The 20,307-nt window shown below is 47.7% G+C and overlaps 1 protein-coding gene across 1 annotated transcript in view; it reads right to left on the reverse strand.

Moving 5' to 3' along the window:
* The window catches only part of SVOP (SV2 related protein), a 77,422-nt gene that overhangs the window by 17,413 nt on the left and 39,702 nt on the right, over positions 1-20,307 (reverse strand). The window contains exons 6-10 of the mRNA XM_015075880.3: positions 19,891-20,015; positions 6,400-6,463; positions 4,391-4,516; positions 3,577-3,705; positions 1,972-2,045 (exon numbers count right to left, since the gene is read on the reverse strand). Of these exons, the coding sequence (XP_014931366.2) occupies positions 1,972-2,045; positions 3,577-3,705; positions 4,391-4,516; positions 6,400-6,463; positions 19,891-20,015 (518 nt within the window). The remainder of the gene's footprint in view (positions 1-1,971; positions 2,046-3,576; positions 3,706-4,390; positions 4,517-6,399; positions 6,464-19,890; positions 20,016-20,307) is intronic.

Raw genomic sequence — 20,307 nt, forward strand, 5'->3', positions numbered from 1 at the left:
ACTGGTGGTACACCGAAGGCAGTATGGCCCGAAAAGAGGAGTAAGGGAGCAGGCATTATCATTTTCCTTTCAATTACAGTTGACCCTTGGACAACACAGGTTTGAACTGCAGGGGCCACTTATAAGAAGATTTTTTTTTCAATAAAGACTGCAATTACATTTTCTCTTGAAGATGATTATAACACTTTTTCTCTAGCTTACTTTAAGAATACAGTATATAATACATATAACAGACAAAATATGTGTTCATCAGTAAGGCTTCTGGTTAATGTTATCAGTAAGGCTTCTGGTTCATAGGAGGCTATTAGTGAAGTTTGGGGGGATCAAAAAAGATTTTCAACTACTCAGGGGTCTGTGCCTTTAACCCCCACTCTGCACTGTTGAAGGTCAACTGTATTTTGATGGCTTCCTAGTCTCACTTACTTGCTAATGAGTCCTCAACATCTGCCTCTCTCTCTATTAAGTACAGTAACTCAGAGCTTTGGCAAATCATCAATCTAGCTGCTTTTTACTATATTTCTCTTGAGGAGGGCCTTCTCTCTATGGCCTGCTGTTGTTTTTTTTTTTTTTTTTTTTTAGTGTTTTAAAAGACATTTATCTGAACGCTTGTGCGCTGTTGGTGGGGATGCAAACTGGTGCAGCCACTCTGGAAAACAGTATGGAGTTTCCTCAAAACATTAAAAATAGAAATACCCTATGGTCCAGTTATGGCACTATTGGGCATTTACCCAAAGAATACAAAAACACTAACTCGAAAGGATATACGGCCCCCCTATGTTTATTACAGCATTATTTATTGTTTTTTTAATTTTTATTTTTCACATTTATTTTTGAGAGACAGAGCAAGATAGAGCGTGAGCGGAGGAGGGGTGGGGGGGGCGGGGATACACAGAATCTGAAGCAGGCTCCAGGCTCTGAGCTGTCAGCAGCACAGAGCCCAATGCAGGACTTGAACTCGTGGACAGTGAGATCATGCCCTGAGCCGAAGTCGGATGCTTAGCTGACTGAGCCACCCAGGCGTCCCTACAGCATTATTTATAATAGCCAAATTATGGAAGAAGCCCAAGTGTCCATCGATAGATGAATGGATAAAGAAGATGTGGTCTATATATACAATGGAAAATCACTTAGCCATAAAAAGGAATGAAATCTTGCCATTTGCAATGACATGGATGGAACGAGAGAGTATAATGCTAAGCGTAGTATCTCAGTCAGAGGGCAAATACCACGTGATTTCATCCATATGTGGAATTTAAGAAACAACACAAATGAGCAAAGGGAAAAGAAAGAGACAGAGAAACAAATCAAGAAACAGACTCTTAAGCATAGAGAACTTACCAGAGGGGAGGATGCTGCGGGGATGGGGGAGATAGGTGATGGGGATTAAGAGTGCACTTATCATGATGAGCACTGAGTAATGCATACAATTGTTGAATCACTGTATTCTACACCCGAAACTAACATAACATTGCATGTTAACTGTGTTGGAATTAAAATGAAAAACGTAGTTTAAAAGGACATTTATCTGAGTAAAAAGGGAGTCCAATTAAAGAAAACGACGAAGAAAAGAATAGCACGGGTGATACCTGAATAAGGCCGAAATCAGGAAAGTCATACCCAAACCACTTTATTTTGCAACTGCTGCCCACGATCAAAGAGCTATCTGTGCATCACGTAAAAACAGAAAGCAAAGGGGCGCCTGGGTGGCTCAGTCGGTTGAGCGTCCGACTTCGGCTCAGGTCATGATCTCACGGTTCGTGAGTTCGAGCCCCGCATCAGGCTCTGGGCTGACAGCTCAGAGCCTGGAGCCAGCTTCAGATTCTGTGTCTCCCTCTGTCTGCCCCTCACTGCTTGCACTCTGTCTCTCGCACTGTCCCAAAAATCAATAAATGAAAATTAAAAAAAAAAAAAACCAGAAAGCAAAACAGGGCATGAATGAAGGGGATCAAGGTGTCAAGAAACAGCTCTTACCATATAAACCACAGCAACAAGGTTGTCCACCTAAAATGGGGCGTGAAAAGGTCCCTCATTCTGCCTCGGTCTTCCTGTTTCAAGACAAGAACGTGCAATTTGCTCTCCTCCCCTCGAGAAGTATGGGCCCCAGCCGGCAGCCTAAGACCGTGGGCACCCACAGCAGGGAGGGAAGCTCCTGGTGGGCTACGTGCTCAGATTCCGGGAACCCAGGACCCGATCCCACGGCACAAAGTCTCCTGGCCCAGTGAGGCCCTCCAGCCAGGACCCAGCAAGGTCTACAGGCTTGGTTCCCCAAGGATTGAAACATTCTGCAATCCCTGTAGCGGGAAGCAGACTCCTTGGGCCTGGTACCCCCAGGGATTCTCGGGCAGTGCCATGGACCCAGGGAGCAGACAGTCAATCCAAGGGGCATCCAACCATTTAATGCCCTCCCAAGCGAGCTCTAGGTCAAGATCACAAAAATCAATGTACTGAAAATCAATTCACCAGAAGCCAATGTGTCAAAGGTTGATTAAATGACCCATTTGCCAGTTTCATATAATTTGCTAATTTATCAAATCTTTGCTCTACAACGTTCTTTTTTTTTAAGTTTATTTTTTATGAGCAATAGAGAGAGAGAGAGCATAAAGGAGGGACAGAAGGAGAGAGAGAATCCCAAGCAGGCTCTGTGCTGTCAGCACAGAGCCCAACATGGGGCTTGAATCCACAAACTGTGAGATCATGACCTGAGCTGAAACCAAGAGCCACCCAGGCACCCCTACAATGTTCTTTTTAAGAGTATATTCTAGGGGGTGCCTGGGTGGCTCAGTTGGTTGGGCGTCTGACTTAGACTCAGGTCATGAGCTCGCAGTTCGTGAGTTCAAGCCCCTCGTCGGGCTCTGTGCTGACAGCTCAGAGCCTGGAGCCTGGTTGGATTCTGTGTCTCCTCCTCTCTCTCTGCCCCTCCCATGCTCACACTCTGTCTCTGTCTCTCAACAATAAATAAATGTTAAAAAAATTTTTTTAAAAGAGTATATTCTAGGACTGTGATAATATTCTTCTTAGGTATATTTAACGAAAACATTTTTCTTAGCAGTTTGAGAAACGCTTGCTTATTTAACCATGCTAAATGTTTAAAAAAAAGATTATGGGTTTTAGGTGGCTTAGTCTACCTGTGAATAGCCCTCATGAATAAAAATATATTTTTTGGTATATTCTTTAATGAAAAGACAACACCCATTAAATAGGTTTATTGAATGTATTTGAGAATGTTTGTATTTATTGACTATATTTTGGAATAGGTTAATATATTTAGAAATAGATCCATTAACATATTTATAGAGAGCATATACTGAGGAAATAAATGTGTTAATATATACAAAGGAAAAACATACTCCTATTTGCTACATATATTCAAAAAGTTCCTTGAAACATTTTTTGGTAAAAAAGATACACTGGCAAGTTAATTCAGGAAAATTGGCTTTTGGGGAATTAGTCTGCTTGTGCGCTTTTTGCTGGTCTCAGAATTTGCCACCTCCTTGGAGAGCACGCCCCTCCCACAAACACACTCCCGCCCAGGCGCACGGACACACACACGCCACAGACAGCGGGCCAGGCACCAACCTGTCTGGAGATGATGAGTTTCCCCAGCGGCATGGGGGCTCCGTTTTCTGTCGCTATCCTCTTTAAGGTGGCGATGGCCTTCTCCTGATTCCCGGACAGCACATCATACCTTGCGCTCTCCGGCAGCCACTGTGGGGACAGGCGTGGCAGATTAGGGTAGAACAGAACACGGGGTCCCAGCCACATATCTCAGCGGGGTGTGGAGTCTTTAAGCTTAGGGCTCTGGAGCCAGAGAGCTAGCTTCAAATCCTGGCTCTGTCATTGATTATCCTGGTTGTGGGACCTTGAGTAATTACTTGACCTCTCTGTGCCTCCATTTCCTCATCCACAAAATGGGGATAATGATAGATCCCACCTCGTAAAGGTTGTCGAGAGGGTTAAGTGAGAGAATCCAGACAAAGTGCTTAGCACGATACCTGGAATGGGTTCATGCAATGATTGTTGTTTCTGTTGCTATTATTATTAATCGGTGCGGCTGGCAGAGTTCCAAAAACATCATCTTACAAAGAATCCCTGCAGGACAGTGTCCTCCTTTACCTCCTCCCCACTGAAACACAGTGAACGGCTGAACAGCAGAAAGCCAAGCGGCCAAGGTTGAGATCTTTTTTTTTATTATTTGAGACAGAGACAGAAGAAGAGCATTTAGGGACGAGGGAGGATGTGGGAGAAACAGAGAGAATCCCAAACATCTCAGAATGCCATGCGGGGCTAGAACCCACAAACCGTGAGATGATGACCTAAAGTTGGATGCTTAACCGACTGAGCCGCCGCCCAGGTGCCCCATAAAGGTTGACATCTCTTAAAGGATACCTACAAAACACAGAACCGCAAAGAGGAGCAACGGGACGGCCGAGAGGATGAGCAGCCAGCGCCAGCCCAGGCTGGGCATCACAAACACGGCCAGGATCACCTCGAACACTGTCCCGATGGCCCAGAAGACCTGGCACGGGAAAACGGGATCAGCGATGGGAGCAGCGTGGCCAACACATGAGCTCATTGCAGACAACGCGACTGACACGGGGGAGGGTCCTCGTGGTCAGCCACATCGGAATGGCCGTCTTTCCTGTTTTTCATATAGTTGGGGGCAGGGCCGTCATGTTGCCCATCTCCTGAGGGGCCCATCCACACTCTGTCATATTTGCGTGGTACCCACTGGAGTGGGTATGATGTGGCAGTTCTGGTTTAGGGAGATCGATGCCATCAATATCATGTGAGGTCAATACGGTAACGGACATACTGTTTTTGTCTACTGACATCCATCTCTCTCGCCCAAGAGGCCCCTAGTATCCTTTATCACAACTGCCTCTTCCCTGCAGGGCTGACTATCTTCTGTTTGCCTCGCCATCCTTTCCCGCCTTGCTTTTTTTGTATGGACTGCATCCACAGGCTCCCTGTCTTCTGGCTTTCCACTGGCTACAGCCAATGGGGAGCCCCACAGGACATGGGAGGGAGGGAGGGAGGGAGAAAGGAAAGAGATGTGGGGGCATTTATTCCTCTGGCTCCCTCCCTGCACGGTGGTCATGGGCTGGCTGCATCTCTCAGCAGGTCACAGCACCTGTCCAACAGCCCTGGACACACAACTCTGTCTCTCTTTCTCTCTGGGCTGCTAATTAATTACTTCCTGCCTTTGTCTGGAAACTGGCACTTCAGGCCTGGGGCTATTTAGAAATAGTTCCTTTATCAAACCCTCTTCAAACTATCCTAAGTTGAGTATGCGGTCTCCTGCTCAGGCCCTACAACTATTGTCCATTGCCAAACATGACCCTTCAGCTCCTCCATCAGTTCTGGGGGACTCCGAGAGCCTTCCTAAATCCTCTTTGGCTGAACTTAACCACAGTCTATTTCTGTTGCTGCCAACCGGGGGTGATAGCCAAAATGTCTAACAAACTGGACCAACCCAGGATAGACACCTGACACTGGTCATATACCCCTGCTCTCAACAGACACACATATACCATGACTGTGCCAGGAGTTAACTCTTCAGATGCTAGATCATGGGAAGTTCTAGGGGGTCCTAAGAGTGGACAGGGTGTCAGGCGATGAGGGGTAACCAGGGACCAAGATCTGCTGGCATAAATGCATCTCAATATTTAAATAGTTGGTTCATCCATACCAGCGTGGACCAGATGACTACAATCCTTATCGATCAGGGGTAGATGCAGTCTGGGTGGTAAGCTGGGCAGTGACGTCAATGGGATTACTATCGTCAACGTGGTCATGGTGACTAGAGACATCGGAGTGGCATCATAGTCGTCACTGTGGATATCAGTGTCCGAAAGGACAAATAAACTCTACTGCCCGCATGCTAGAGGGGTCACTGGGCAGCTACATATTGGCCCTGAGATCTTCCAGAACCATGATTGGAAAACGGGTCACAAAACCTTGGCAGAAAGAAGGCTCGGAGGGACGAGCTGGACCGAGGGAGTTTTAAGGCAGCCTCTAGGCTACAGAAGTGGCCCCTCACTTCTCCACAGGGAGGGTGATGATATGGATGGGGGACAGGAGTTTTGGTCCCCTTACGCACCAACTCTCGGCACCAACTCTCAGATAAAAGCCACGTGAAGTCCAAGAAGGAAATACCACCTGCCTGCTGCCATTTTTTTGAGATCGATTGTTTTTTTTTTTTTTTGTCAATTGAAGGGTTTATCCATATTGCAAAAAGACCATGTCAGAATTGACATAATTGACCCATTTAAGTCTCCACACACTGAGTCTGTTAGAGCTCTCTTAAACTCCCATTTCCTCATCCTGTGGCTCAAGACGCCCAAGAATCTCCTGCTCAGGGACTGAGCGCTCTTGGGAAACCCAGACCACCCTCCTTACCTCTATCAGCAAGATACACTTAGCTCTGGCCTTCATGGGAAGGAACTCCGCGTACAGCGTCACCCTGGGAAAGCAGAGAGACAGGAAGAAAGTTAAGGTCGGGACTGAGTAAGGGGACTGCCACCACTTTCTGAATTCCTAGGCCAATATTCCTCCGAGGGTGGTCTGTGGACCACTTACTTCGGGATTTCCTAGGATGACGGCTAAGGTCATAGATCCCTAGGCCCCACCCCAAACCCTTGGGAACAGACTCTCAGGGGTGGGGTTCTGGCATCTGCATTCACTCACTCCCCACGATTCTCAAATTTAGAACTGCCGACACGGAGCCCTACCCACAACCCAGCAAATATAGGAGAAAATAGGGTAGTGCGACAACGGGCAACTTCAATCTGGAACATTATTCAGGTTTTTCCCTATTATTCACGTCCTGAATAGTCTTCAAGAGTCCAGGCCTTTCATTCTGTAGGATGCTCCTCCTCTTAAGTCCATCTGCTGTCTCCCTGTGACCAGACTCAGGCCATGTTTTCTTGGCAAGAACCCCGCAGAAATGATACTAAGCTCCTTCCAGTGCCTCACATCAGGGCCATATGGTGTCAACTCATCTCATCACTGGTGACATTAACCTTCATCACTGGCTCAAGATGGTGTCTGACAGATTTCTCCACCCTAAAGTTATCCTTTTTCCATCTGGGATTACTTTGCGGGGAAAAATTCAGAGATTATGCCACTACCATTATTCTTCTGATGCTCAGACTGTCCCAGATCTGACCGTTGGAAGACTTTTTTTTTTTAATTTTTAAAAAAATGTTTATTTTTGAGACCGCAAGAGAGGCAGAGCACAAGCGACGGAGGGGCAGAGAGAGGGAGACACAGAATCCAAAGCAGGCTCCAGGCTCTCAGCCAGCAGCACAGAGCCCAACGTGGGGCTCGAACCCACAAACCATGAGATCATGACTTGAGCCGAAGCTGGGCGCTTAACCAATTGAGACACCCAGGTGCCCCTCGTTGGAAGACCGTTTAAACCAATCCCTATGTCTCTTTTACATGCCTCCATCATTCCTTGAACTCTTCTTTACTTTCTGGCACAACAAGATGTCCAAGCTCATGGTGTGTTTTCCTGGTCCCAGCCACGGTGTCAGCCATTTTTCTAAGAGGTTCTGGTTCCTTTCGGTAGAAGACGGTATTTAGAAACCAAATACTGATGTCAGTGTGCTCATTGCTGCTGGGCTGTCGTTGCTTCTAGGCCTTCTCAGTGGATGCAGCTAAGAGATCTCTCTCTCTCTCTATCATCTATCTTGGTCTCTCCATTTCTCTCTGTCCACATGCACTCCACACACCCACGTTTCTATATCTATCTGTGTATATATATTTTTAAAAAAACGAGTTCTTACTGATATTTTCGATTCCAGTCCAACCAGAAGGTTAGGGTTCTTTCTAACCCTCCCGGTTTCCATGTTTATAATTCCCTTCTCCGACATTGAGACACGGGGGCCTCATTCTCCTCAATATATTTCTTATTTGCTCAATCAACTTATTGGTTTGCTGAATGTAACGAACGTCCTAACTGCATCGACCCCTCCATCTACTACATTCGTGCCCCTTCCCCTGCCTTCCACTTCCTCAGCCGCCGGCCACGTTGGGAAGAGAAGGAAACTTCTAAACGACTTCCCCATGCTGCCTTCCAACTTGTTAGGAAGAGCAGGCTTTCTCTTTCCCCACATCTCCCACCTAAGTCAAGCATCGGAGCTACTCTCCTGGCTCCTCATAAAGGAGGCCGTGGAGAGAGAGGCTCATTTCCATTAACCCTTTTGAGGCAGACGGATGCTGGTGACCCATCTAGGTCTCCTGGGATGCCCCTTTACTAGTTCGTGTCCAACTCCCAGCTGCTGCTGCTAATGCTGCAACCCTCTTCTGGGATTGCTCTTGAGCAACTGTGGCTGCCTCACCAGAGAAGTGTCTAGGAGTTACAACCCTTCTCCCCAGGACAGACTGGTATGTGCTTACAAAAGTCCCGTTCCATTGCCTCAAGGTAGGACAGACCTTGTGGAACAAAGAACACTCCTGAGTTCCCTGTGGGATCAGCCCGAGTCTCGACGTCACCAGAAACCATGCTTTTGCTTAACTTCTTCCTTTCAACATTATTGCCTCTTTCACGGTTTTACGGGCTTCCGAGAGCATTCCTTAAATAAATCACTTATACAAGAATCTCTGACTAACCTCTGCTTCTATGGAACCTCTGCTTCTACAAATGACGTCCTTCCCTGCATAACATCTAACGTTTTGAAAGTTGGTCTTAGCAATACCATTGAGATTTAGGAACAGTTCTATCGCCAGTATAAGTCCTTCTCAGAATAATGATAAAAGGACACCTCTGTCCAGAGAAGGAAGAATTCTTAGGAGCCTCAGAGGAAAGGTTAGGGCTTTAGTAGTTCAGGTATATACACTCTATTTAGAAAAAAGTATGAAGAAAAGGCAATGTCATCTAGTTCATTTCACAGTATAGGTATTCTAGTATATTCTCTCTGTCTTGATCTTCTGTCTTTATCCCTCTTTCTCAATCTCTCTCTCTAGCTAAGATCATACTCAAGAATTTTGAACCTAGGGCACCTGGCTGGCTCAGTCAGTTAAGCATCCGACTTCAGCTCAGGTCATGATCGCCTGGTCAGTGAGTTTGAGACCCACGTAGGGATCTGTGCTGACAGCCAGAGCCTGGAGCCTGCTTCGGATTCTGTGTCCCCCTCTCTCTCTGCCCGTCCCTGCTGGTGCTCTGTCTCACTCTGTCTCTCAAAAATAAATGTTAAAAAAAAATTTAATAAAAAATTAAAAAAGAATGTTAAACCTTACTTTTCATTTGATTTATAAATAGCATTACCATACCACTTAAAACCCTCTTACACACATATATTCCATCACATGCATGAACCATTCGTTTTTTTTTAAATTTTTTTTAATGTTTATTCATTTTTGAGAGATTTAGAGAGACAGAGTGTGAATGGGGGAAGGGCAGAGAGAGAGAGAGAGAGAAAGACACAGAATCCGAAGCAGGCTGCAGGCTCTGAGCTGTCAGCACAGAGCCCTACGTGGGGCTCGAACCCACCAACCGTGAGATCATGACCTGAGCCAATGTCGCTTAACCGCCTGAGCCACCCAGGCGCCCCTGAACCATATATTTTCTTAATAATAGCTACCTTTTATTGAGGACCTACTATATGCCAAATATTCTTCTAGATGTTTTACATGGATTATCTCACTCAGTAAACATCTCAAATAAATGGGGTAGATAATTATAATCCTCTGTATGTGTGTACGTATTTTTTTTTAAGTTTTAAAAAGTTTATTTATTTATTTTGAGAGAGAGAGAGAGAGGGGCAGGGAGGGGCAGAGAGAGAGGGAAAGAGAGAAAATCACAAGCAGGTTCCACGCTGCCAGCGCAGAGCCCGATGCGGGGCTCGAGCCCACAAAGCGCGAGACCATGACCTGAGCCGAAATCAAGAGTCGGCAGCTTAACCAACCGAGCCACCCGGGTAGTCCCTGTGTGTGTGTACTTTTGATTCTCATTTTCATCTCTAGATCTATCTACGTTAGATAAATTGTTAGCTGACCAGGATCACGCAGCTAGTAAGTCAGTAAGTAGGAGAGCCAAAATTCTCACCCACATCTGTCTATAGCTTGTAGCCCACCAACCACTTCCTCATTTGGATGGTTTCACGACGATAAACAACACTTCAGTGAACGTCGTCAGGCTGAAGACATTTTGGTCTGCACGTGGTTTCCTTAGGCTAGGCCCCTGCTAAATAGAATTTGTGTCAAAGCCTATGCGTATTTTGAAGGCTTTTGATATATATTGCCAGAGTGGTCCCCCTCCCCAAACTCGTTCCAGTGTCTATGTCCACAGGTACCTCGCTCAGCAAAAACCATCAGGAATCTCATTTAACTCAGCTCTGAGAACGGGGACCCAGATTATAGTGGTTGCAGAGGTCACAGCGGTTACCATGGATGATTTCTTTGACACCTTATGCTCTTCTCCGCACGGTGTGCTTACATTATTCAAAAAAAAAAATCAATAATAATAATAATAAATACCACTAATAAAGCGAGAAGGATGTTCACCTCTCCTCCATCACGGGAAAGTTCAACAACTAACTGCGAAACTGTGCCGTGGCGTGTTCCTGGGGGCAGAGCCATTCCTGTCCTTCGATGTCAAGGATTTCTTCTTATCATGAAGCTATAAGCACAGTCTTTTTATTTCTTTTTACATTTTTTTTAGCTGAAGCAGCAGCACCTCACGAATGCATTTTCGTTTAAGACAAGTTAGCAATACACAAGTATACAGAGTATATGATGCCTCTTCCTCTTCCCCATTGCCCCTACTTCCCTTCCATTCCCCCCAAAGCCATAACTACCGGGAGCCTGCTTTGCAAACTTCCAGCCCCTTCTCTAGCTAAATAAATAAATGCAAGCAATGTTATCTTTTTTTCTTCCCTTCCTTTCCTTCCCTCTTCCTCCCTTCCTCTCTCCCTCCTGTCCTTCCTTTCTGTCCTCCCTACTTCCTTTCTCCCCTTCCTTCCTTCCTTCTTCCTTCCTCCTTCCTTCCTTCCCACATGCAGCATACTGTCCAAGTTCAACCCATACAAATGCCCGACTTTTCCAACTTCCTTGTCAATACAGTTTTCCACCTGCCACTTCCTGCAACTCTGTCCTGAGTGCTTTCTTTGGTTATTTAAAAAAAATTTTTTTCATGTTTTATATGTGAGAGAGCGAGAGAGAGAGACAGAGCATGAGCAGGGGAGGGGCAGAGAGACGGAGACAGAATCCGAAGCGGGCTCCAGGCTCTGAGCTGTCAGCACAGAGCCTGATGCGGGGCTCGAACCCACAAGCAGTGAGATCATGACCTGAGTCGAAGGCGGACGCTCAGATGACTGTTCCAGGCGCCCCTCTCTGGTTATTAAGGCTTGCTCTGCCAACCTCGGTGGCAGACTAGGAGTCTAGTTTGCCAAGGAATTTAAACTTCCCAGGGGCAACTCTCAACAAATGACGTTTCCCTCTCCCTTAAACGGGACAATCTGGAGACGTGGGTTGCAGAATCTCCCAGAGTAAACTATTTGCCCTAGCTTCTCTGTGTCAGGATCTGCTTTCAATAAGACATTTGGGAAACCTTCCCATGTTAATATTCGCGGGTCTACTCCATTATTTTTAAACAGCGGCAACCCTGTTGATTAATGCTCTGATCGTTTTCAATTTCTTGTCTTTGCCTCGTATGCCACAAGAAACCTCTTTTCCTGTAATTGTCGTGCTCCCCATTTGGCCATTATTTATAGTGGTTCGTGATGAAAATGAGCTGTTTGACCTCCATCCCAAGTGTAGGGATTATTACAATCACACGGAAAAATAAAAGAACGAGCAGTGAAAACAGCAATGCCAAGAAGCAGTTGACGGTGGCGTGAAAAAATTCCCACCGAAAATCCTCAGAATGTATAGCCCTTGGCAGTTAGAGACTTACCATTTGGATCGCGTGCTAGGAAAGAAGGGACCTGTGATCTCCCTTTGCCGTTTCTGCTTGGTCTTAAAGAGAAACCGCAGTGCTAAGGGTGGGTTTGTGCACGTTCCACCTAGACAAGAATCTGAAGAATCTTCTGAAGACCTTGCAAGGTGGAACAGATGGGCAGCGACCTGGAGTATTAATCTTGAAGAGCAGCTAACACACAAGCAGGGTGCCAGTTAAGGCAGGTGTCCAGCTCATTCTCCTAGCTAAGTGGCATTTCTACGGAAATAACACAGCACCCTCTGCTGGAAATAATAAACGTTCTACCCTGGGGCCAGCCTGTCTCTTCCATATAGTTTCTGTGTATTTTGCAATTAGTGGCAATGATCATTTAAAAAATTTTTTTTTAACATTTATTTTTCAGAGACAGAGAGAGACAGAGCATGAGCGGGGGTGGGGAGGGGCAGAGAGAGAGGGAGGCACAGAATCTGAAGCAGGCTCCAGGCTCCGAGCTGTCAGCACAGAGCCCAACGTGGGGCTGGAACTCACGGACCGTGAGATCATGACCTGAGCCGAAGTCGGACGCTTAACCGACTGAGCCCCCCCAGGCACCCCCTCCAATCTTAATTAAAGGGAATAGAAACTTCTCTGAACCTCCAGTTCTACCTCTCCAGAATCATCTCCAAATCACTATCACAGACCCAGTGGACATTAATGATTTATCAGCATCTTCTGACTGTACAAGCTCAGAACCCTTCTACAGTATCTGTTGAAATGTAAGAGCTTTGGCATTAGATGGGCCTGGATTTGAACCCAGTTTCTCCATGCGGCAGATGGTTTGCACAAGGCACCCCCCCCCTTTTCCCTCCCTGTGTCTTGCTCCCTTGCAGATCACCTCCATGCAAAGTCTGTTTCCTCATCCCTTGAATCTGGGCGTTGAGACTCGCTCTTGATCAGTAGAACGTCGCAGAAGTGATCTTGTGCCTTGGGCCTCAAGACGCTTTACGGCTTTTGCATCCTCACTCGGACCCCTACCCAGGTGCCACGTGACCACGTGACCAGCTGCCTGGGCTGGCCAGCGGGAGTTTGAGAGGCTTGCGGAGCATCGATGAATCATCTGTGGCCATGCTAGCCTGGCCAGCCCCCATTCAATTCACCAGTTGACTAGAGACACATGAGGGAGCCCCGCCGAGCCCTGAACAACCCAACTGCCCAGCTGCAGAACCCTGAGCTCAGTAAACTGTCGTTAAGCCACAAATGTTGGGGTGGTCTGTTACAAAGCAAGAAGTAACTTCATACTCCCCTCAATAGCCATTTAGCCTTAAACACGTCACTTGTGATCTCAATCTCCAAGCCTGTTTTCTCATCTGCCCCTTGCCCTTGGTAAAAACTCAGTGGACGTTACTATGGTCATCATTATCATTTAAAAAATGTTTTTTAAATGTTTATTTTTGAGAGAAAGAGAGAGAGCGGCAGAGAGGGAGACAGAGGGCAAGCAGGGGAGGAGCAGAGAGAGGTGGAGACACAGAATCTGAAGCAGGCTCCAGGCTCTGAGCTGTCAGCACAGAGCCAGATGCGGGGCTCAAACTCACGAACCGCGAGATATGACCTGAGCCGAAGTCGGACGCTCAACCGACTGAGCCACGCAGGCGTCCCATCATCATTGTCGTTATTAATGTTACAACAGTAACATTATCTCCAAGGACCAACATAAATGCCTACTTTGGGGGAAGGAATAAAGGAAAGAAGAAAAAGAGAGAGGGGGAGCCTGGCTGGCTCAGTTGGTAGAGCATGTGACTCTTGATCTTGGAGTTGTGAGTTCAAGCCCCAGGTTGGGAGCTAAAATTTAAAACAAATTAGGGGCTCCTGGGTAGCTCAGTAGATTAAGCATCTGACTCTTGATTTTGGCTCAGGTCATGACCTCACGGTTCGTGGGATCGAGCCTTGGGATTCCCTCTCCCTCTCTCTCTCTCTGGCCCTTCCCTGCTTGCACTTGCTCGCTCTTTCTCTCTGTCTCCAAATAAATAAATGAACATTGAAAATAATCTTCAACTAAGAAAAAAATCTTCAACTAAATGTTTCCAAATAATGAACTTAAGGGAGACATTTTTAGAACTAGTTAAGAGCATCGCATAATTAAGGCATGATTGTTTTTATGTAAATGGATAGAGCCAAGGTGCTGGGAAGCCAATGGCTCTCTTGGGTGACTAAATATTTCTTCTGTCATTTTGTTTCTGTTTTTTCTTTGCTCTCCTCACGTCCCAAAGAGCCATGGAGTGGAGTATTTAAGAGAATATATTCGCAGTGTCAAAAGGGATGTTTAAATACGAGCCCTGCCATTTGTTAGCTATGTGACCTTGGGCAGGTTACTTCATTATCATTTAAAGTTTTACTTATTTATTTCGAGAGAGAAAGAGAGAGAGAGCCAGCGTGCAGGAGAGGAGCAGAGAGACAGAGAATCCCAAGCAGGCTCCGGGCCGTTTGCACAGAGCCCGGCGTGGGGCTGGGGCTCACAAACCGTGAGATCATGACCTGAGCCTAAATCCAGAGTTGGATGCTTCACTGAGCCACCCAGGTGCCCCATGTTACTCAGTTTTTTTAAAGCCCTAGTTTTCTTATCTGCATAATGGGGATAACAGTATCTATGCTTTGAAGTTCTGTGAGTTTTAAAATGGTCATGTGGATCAAAAGCACATGGTCTGGAGCTTGGGAAGTAGTCATAGCTCAAGAAACAAACAGAAGGGCTGTGGTCTCATTAAGTAAATGAACAGCTAAACGGGAGGCGTGACATTTGGGGGGTGGGGGTCGGGAGCAGCCAGGCAATCTGAGGACCTGCACGACATAAGGGTAAGTAAGGGGTAAAGGCCCAGCTGCTCTGTGTCCTTAATTGTATCCCCTGGTGTCCTGTCCTCTCTCCCTGAAGATCTCTCCCCTTTGCATTTTTAGGAGGTGATTTTTCTCTCTGCTAGTTACTCTGCCATTGGAATCCTGTCTGCCTACAGTCTTCCAGAGGCTCCTCAAAATGTCTGGTCGGCTGATGGCACCCTTTTCTTGCTTTCCAGCACTGTTAAGGATCTATTCTATTTCTCACGCCTTTTATGACACTTCCAGAAAGTGTGGAGAAGGAGAAGGAGAAAAATGGCGCCTCTCATCCCACCATTCCAAACAAGAACCACGTTCTCGATACTTAGCTCCTTTCCCTCCCCTCTGATGGGAGGAAAGTCCGGGTAGCCATTTGGAGACTGGTTCTGCCATCATCCACCTGAGCATCCCTGAGAAAGGAATTTAATGTGTACCTGTGTGAGTGCGTTCCTTCCAGCCACTGGGGGGAAACTGTTCCTTAGTCAATGAATGGCTCATGAATGGGGCAGTGGCTGCGTCCGCAGAAAGTCCTGGGGTTGGTCCAGACGTGGAGGACATCGGCCACAAGCCCCTGCCAGCCCAGATTTATGGGCTTGGCTTAATGGTTTCTCCCTCAAGCTCTAGTGGCTTTTAAACCCATCCGAGGTCCAGGAGTGTATGTCAAATGCCTACTCTGCAGAGCCCTGGAGGGATCAATAATGAATAGGGAGGGAAGGGCTGAGAACTGAGAGCCACTCACTGCCCTTCCAGCCACTAAGTGGCAGAAAGAGTCTGGGGACTAGCTCCCAGGCTAAATCCCATGTGGTCACATCTTCTGTCCCCATTTATTCTTTCCATAAGTACCCACAGTGAGTCCAACATCCATCACGCGGACACCTGAGCTTCTCACCAAAGTCTTTGGCAGACCAGACACATGCTGACATTCACTAAGTGCTCTGCTGGGCACTGTCCCGGGCACTTCACGTGTGTTGTCACTTAATATTCTAAGTGACCCCCATGAGGTAGGTATGCTATCGTCCTCATCTGAGAGATGAAGAAGTTGAGGCGTAGAAAGGTCTAGTGACTCGCCTAGGGGCACACGGCTATCACGGCAGAGTCAAGATGCGAATCTGGTGACCAGGACCTAAGCCGTTCTACCTCAGTGTTAGCACGACCCTTCTAGAGCCCCTCTCCCAGCCGTCCCCCATCGTGATACTCAACGGGCCCAAGGAGTCAACCAGTGAACTGTTAACCCACCAGAGGCAATGGCCACACCCTCACGCACCAAAGCCAATCTTGCTAGTTTGGCGGCTGAAGAGCCAGTCGGCCAGCAGCAGAGACCAACGCAGAGCCCCCAGGGTGGAACCATCCCATGTCACATCCCATGTCACAACATAAAAGTTAGTTATAATGGACATCTCCCATTTTGGAAGGAGCAGTGACTCGTCCTGACTGGAACTGGCACATATTCTGGGTATTGGCTTGCCTCTCCTGCCAGCACCATCATCTGAGGGCTCTCGGGGTATTTGACTCATTGACACAGAATCCCACGTAATAGTGCTTGAGACCTAGGAAGCTGATACATATCAAAGAAGATGTAGCAGCAGGTACGTGACCGTGGAATCCACGGGTCCTGTCATATCTTGTGCCACCTTGAAGGTGCTGGCCTGAGAGAGGGATGGAAGAGCCTCTTGAAGGTGCCACGGAGGCATCGGCTTGGAGATGATGCCCGGTGAGGATAGGTTACTGTCTTCCAGGACACAACACAACCTTAAATCAATGCCCATCGCATGGTGCTATGCAGAAAGGATACATCGTTCTGAACTCAAAGGGTTGGAGGAGGAATTTGTACTTCCCCTACCTGTGGGTTTAGAGGTCCCGGTTCCCAGAGAGGGCATGCTTCACCCGCTGGGGGACACCACAAGAACCCCGTCAGACTTCAAGCAATGCCTGCCACCTAGTAACTTTGGATTCCTTGTGTCAAGAAAGAGAGTCAGCATTCTGCCTGAGCAATGGGGCATCGGGAGGTGGTATGGCTACTGTTATCTGATGGGGCACCCAGGCGATACAGGGGACATCTCTTGGTAATCCCCTGCCCGATTTTGATATTAAATGGACAGGCAGCAGCTACAGCCTGGGTCGGGCATGGTGACTCAGGCATAGGGTCTGGACCACTCTGCCAGGGAAACCATCTCGATCAGCAGAAGTGCTGGCCCAAGGTGAGGGGAACCTGCAACGAGTAGCGGGAGAGGGAGACACTCAGCCTCAGTTGGAGGCCAGCAGCGATAGCAGATGACTGTAGGTTGTCCCACCAGCCATGGGACATGATCTTTTCAGGGAAAAGACCAACCAGAATCCTGGAGAAACTGTTCCCAGATGGGGTGAAATTATATTCAGCAAGTGGATCTAACAGATGCAAGGGGTGGACTGTCGTGGGTGCTGTGATGTGACCACCTAGGCTCCCCCTTTGGGACTGCCACACACAATCCCCTGGAATGACCAGAAATGTTACCTGCTAAGAGCTCAGAATTGAGTCCCTTGCAGGAATTGCCTTAGCCCAAAGTAGCTGCCTTGCCCAAGATCGTGCTCCCTCCTTGAGAGCAGCCCGCGTCCAACGCAGCTGATATGAGGGGGCAGAGGTCCAGCCCCCAAGCCTCAATCTGGGAAACTCTAAGGAGCCACCCTGGCTCTGGAACTCCTGCAGGATCAGCTGTACTCAACTCCTCCCTCTGCTCACTCACGGTTTTCTCACTCCCCTGCAGGTGCCGGTCTCAGTAACCACGTGCACACTACTCTCCATCTCACATTCTGTTCCCTGGGATCCCCACTTGTAACAGGGACCGTGTCTGTCTCGCTCACTGCTGTATCCCCAGCATCTGGTACAGGCCGGTGCCATAGTAGGTGCTCAAGAAATATTGGTTGAATGAATGGAATGAACTGGTCCTGTGTGAAATTTCCCTAAGTTATTGAAACAGGAATTATCATTCTTTACCTCCAACCCATCCTACCCACCATTGCCAGATTAACATTTCCAAAGTGCCCCCCCCCCCCCGCTCAAGAACTCTCAGTGGCTCCCCACTGCCTGTAGACAAGCCCTTTGGCCTGGCATTCAAGACTTTTAGCAAACTTGCCCTGGTTTACCTGTCCAACCGCAGCTTTCAATTCTTACATATCTCACCCCAACTTGCTAACCAGAATGGGCCTTCCAAGGAATTAGCCTTCCTCAGACTCAGGTACGGCTTCTTCTTTTCCTTCAGATCCCTTCCTATGAAATATCCTGTATCTTCCCCAATCTGCCTCTGGGTCTTTCAAAAAAATAATTTTTTTTTTAAATTTAAATTCAAGTTAGTTAACATACAGTGTAGCCTTGGTTTCACAAGTAGAACCCAATGATTCATCACTTACATACGACACCCAGTGCTCAACCCAAAAAGTGCCCTCCTTAATGCCCATCACCCGTTTAACGCATCCCCCTCCCCACCATCCCTCCAGCAACCCTCAGTTTGTTCTCTGTATTTAAGAGTCTTTTATGGTTGCATCCTTAATCGAAAGGCAGTACAGTGCAATGGTTAGAGCCCAGGCTCTGGAGTTAGAGGAACTGAGTTCAGACTCTGGCTCTGCCTCTTCCTGCCTGTGGCACCTGGGGTAAATCACTCTACCTCTCTTTGGGTCAGTAAAATCTGTAAAAATCTGTAAAATGGGATGAATAATACAATTCACCAGGGTGCCTAGGCAGCTCAGTCGGTTGAGCCACTCACGCTTGATGTCGGCTCAGGTCATGATCTCATGGTTTGTGGGACTGAGCCCCGCGTCAGGCTCTGCGCTGCTTAAGATTCTCTCCCGGGGCGCCTGGGTGGCTCAGTTGGTTGGGTCTGACTTCGGCTCAGGTCATGATCTCACGGTCCGTGAGTTCGAGCGCCGCGTCGGGCTCTGGGCTGACAGCTCGGAGCCTGGAGCCTGCTTCCAATTCTGTGTCTCCCTTTCTCTCTCTTTGTCCCTCCCCCACTCGTGCTCTGTCTCTCTCTCTCAAAAATAGATAAAACATTTAAAAAATTTAAAAACCCAAAGATTCTCTCTCTCCCTCTCTCTCTGCCCCTTCCCTACTAGTGCGTGTGCATGCACGCTTGAGCTCTCTCTCTCAAAATAAATAAAAAACCAAAAAATAATAGAATTTACCCAAGAGATTTGACGGAATTAAATGAGATAATATGGTAAACCGTTTAGAATAGCACCTGCCACTTAGTAAACAGTAAATTTTGGCCATTATCATCGTTTAGGTTGGGGTCAACGTACGTTGTCTATAAAGGGTCAGATAGTAAATATTGTCTCTGCGGAGATAACTCAACTTTGTTGCTGTATGGGAAAATGGGCACAGGTGATATGCAAATGATGGGTGTGGCTGTGTACCAATAAAACTTTATTTATAAAAGCAGTCAGCAGGTCAGATGTAGCCCACAGGCCATCGTCTGCCAATCTCCCAGGGGAGAGGGACTTTTCCCTACAACTGTGACTACTCTCAGTACCTTAACCACAGCACCAACCAAACAACACTCAATTCACACACGGTTAGGCCCAGCTCCCCACCTCGTGCTTCGGTTGGAAGCGCGGAAGGGGGCCTCACGCGTGATGGTTAAGAGCGCGCGCAGTGTAGGCAGACAGACTTGGGTTTTTAGCTCCACCATGCGCCACATGACTTGGGCAAATGATTTCACCCCCTGAGTCTTGGTTTCAACTATAAAAACGGAGCCTGCAATCACTTGATAGCATACCTCTCCCGGGGCTGTTGTGATGCGTCCAAGAGAAATGCCCAAGCAATGCTAGATCTCTTGTTTTTACTATTATTTCACATTTACGACTTTCCCGCTGCCGTGTTCTTCTTCGTTTTTTTTTTAATCTTATTTTGAAGTACTCGCTACACCCAGTACGCGGCTCAAACTTACATCCCCGAGATCAAGAGTCTTGCGGCCCAGCAACTGAGCCAGCCAGGTGCCCCTCGTGTGTTGCTTTTATATTGTCAATCATCACCATACTAATAATGGTAATTCTCTGGCTACGTCACGCCTCCTTGACACCAGAAGCCCTATTGGGCCATCTCTGCACCCCTCTGAGGCCATGAACGTAGTTGACTGGCTGCCTGGCTGGCTGGCCGGAGCTGGGTATTTACTTACGACTGGGGGACCCCTCCGATCCCGAAGCCCACCAGGCCCCGGAGCACCAGGATCCAGCTGTACACGGGGGCGAAAGCACTGAGGACGCCGTAATAGAGGGTCCAGAGCACGCTGATCTTCAGCCCCTGTGGGGAAGAAAGACACCAAGTCACAGGGCTGCTCCGTACCTCCAGGTCATGCGGCCCCGAGCATGTTAAAAGCCATCAATGACGTCATGCTAAAGGGTAACCCACACAACTGGGGAGATCCAAGGGGTTCTCTGTGCGATGGGGCCAACCCCTGGGGGGCGGGGGCATGTGTGGGGAAACTGTGGGGCATTCTTGGTTGTCTCAATGATCGGCATTTGATGTACACGGCCCTGAGACGTTAGATGTCCCCCGTGTGCCTGAGACTCCGTGCCTCCGGTCCTGTATCCTG

Source organism: Acinonyx jubatus, chromosome D3, assembly GCF_027475565.1.
Source record: "Acinonyx jubatus isolate Ajub_Pintada_27869175 chromosome D3, VMU_Ajub_asm_v1.0, whole genome shotgun sequence".
NCBI classification, from domain to species: domain Eukaryota; kingdom Metazoa; phylum Chordata; class Mammalia; order Carnivora; family Felidae; genus Acinonyx; species Acinonyx jubatus.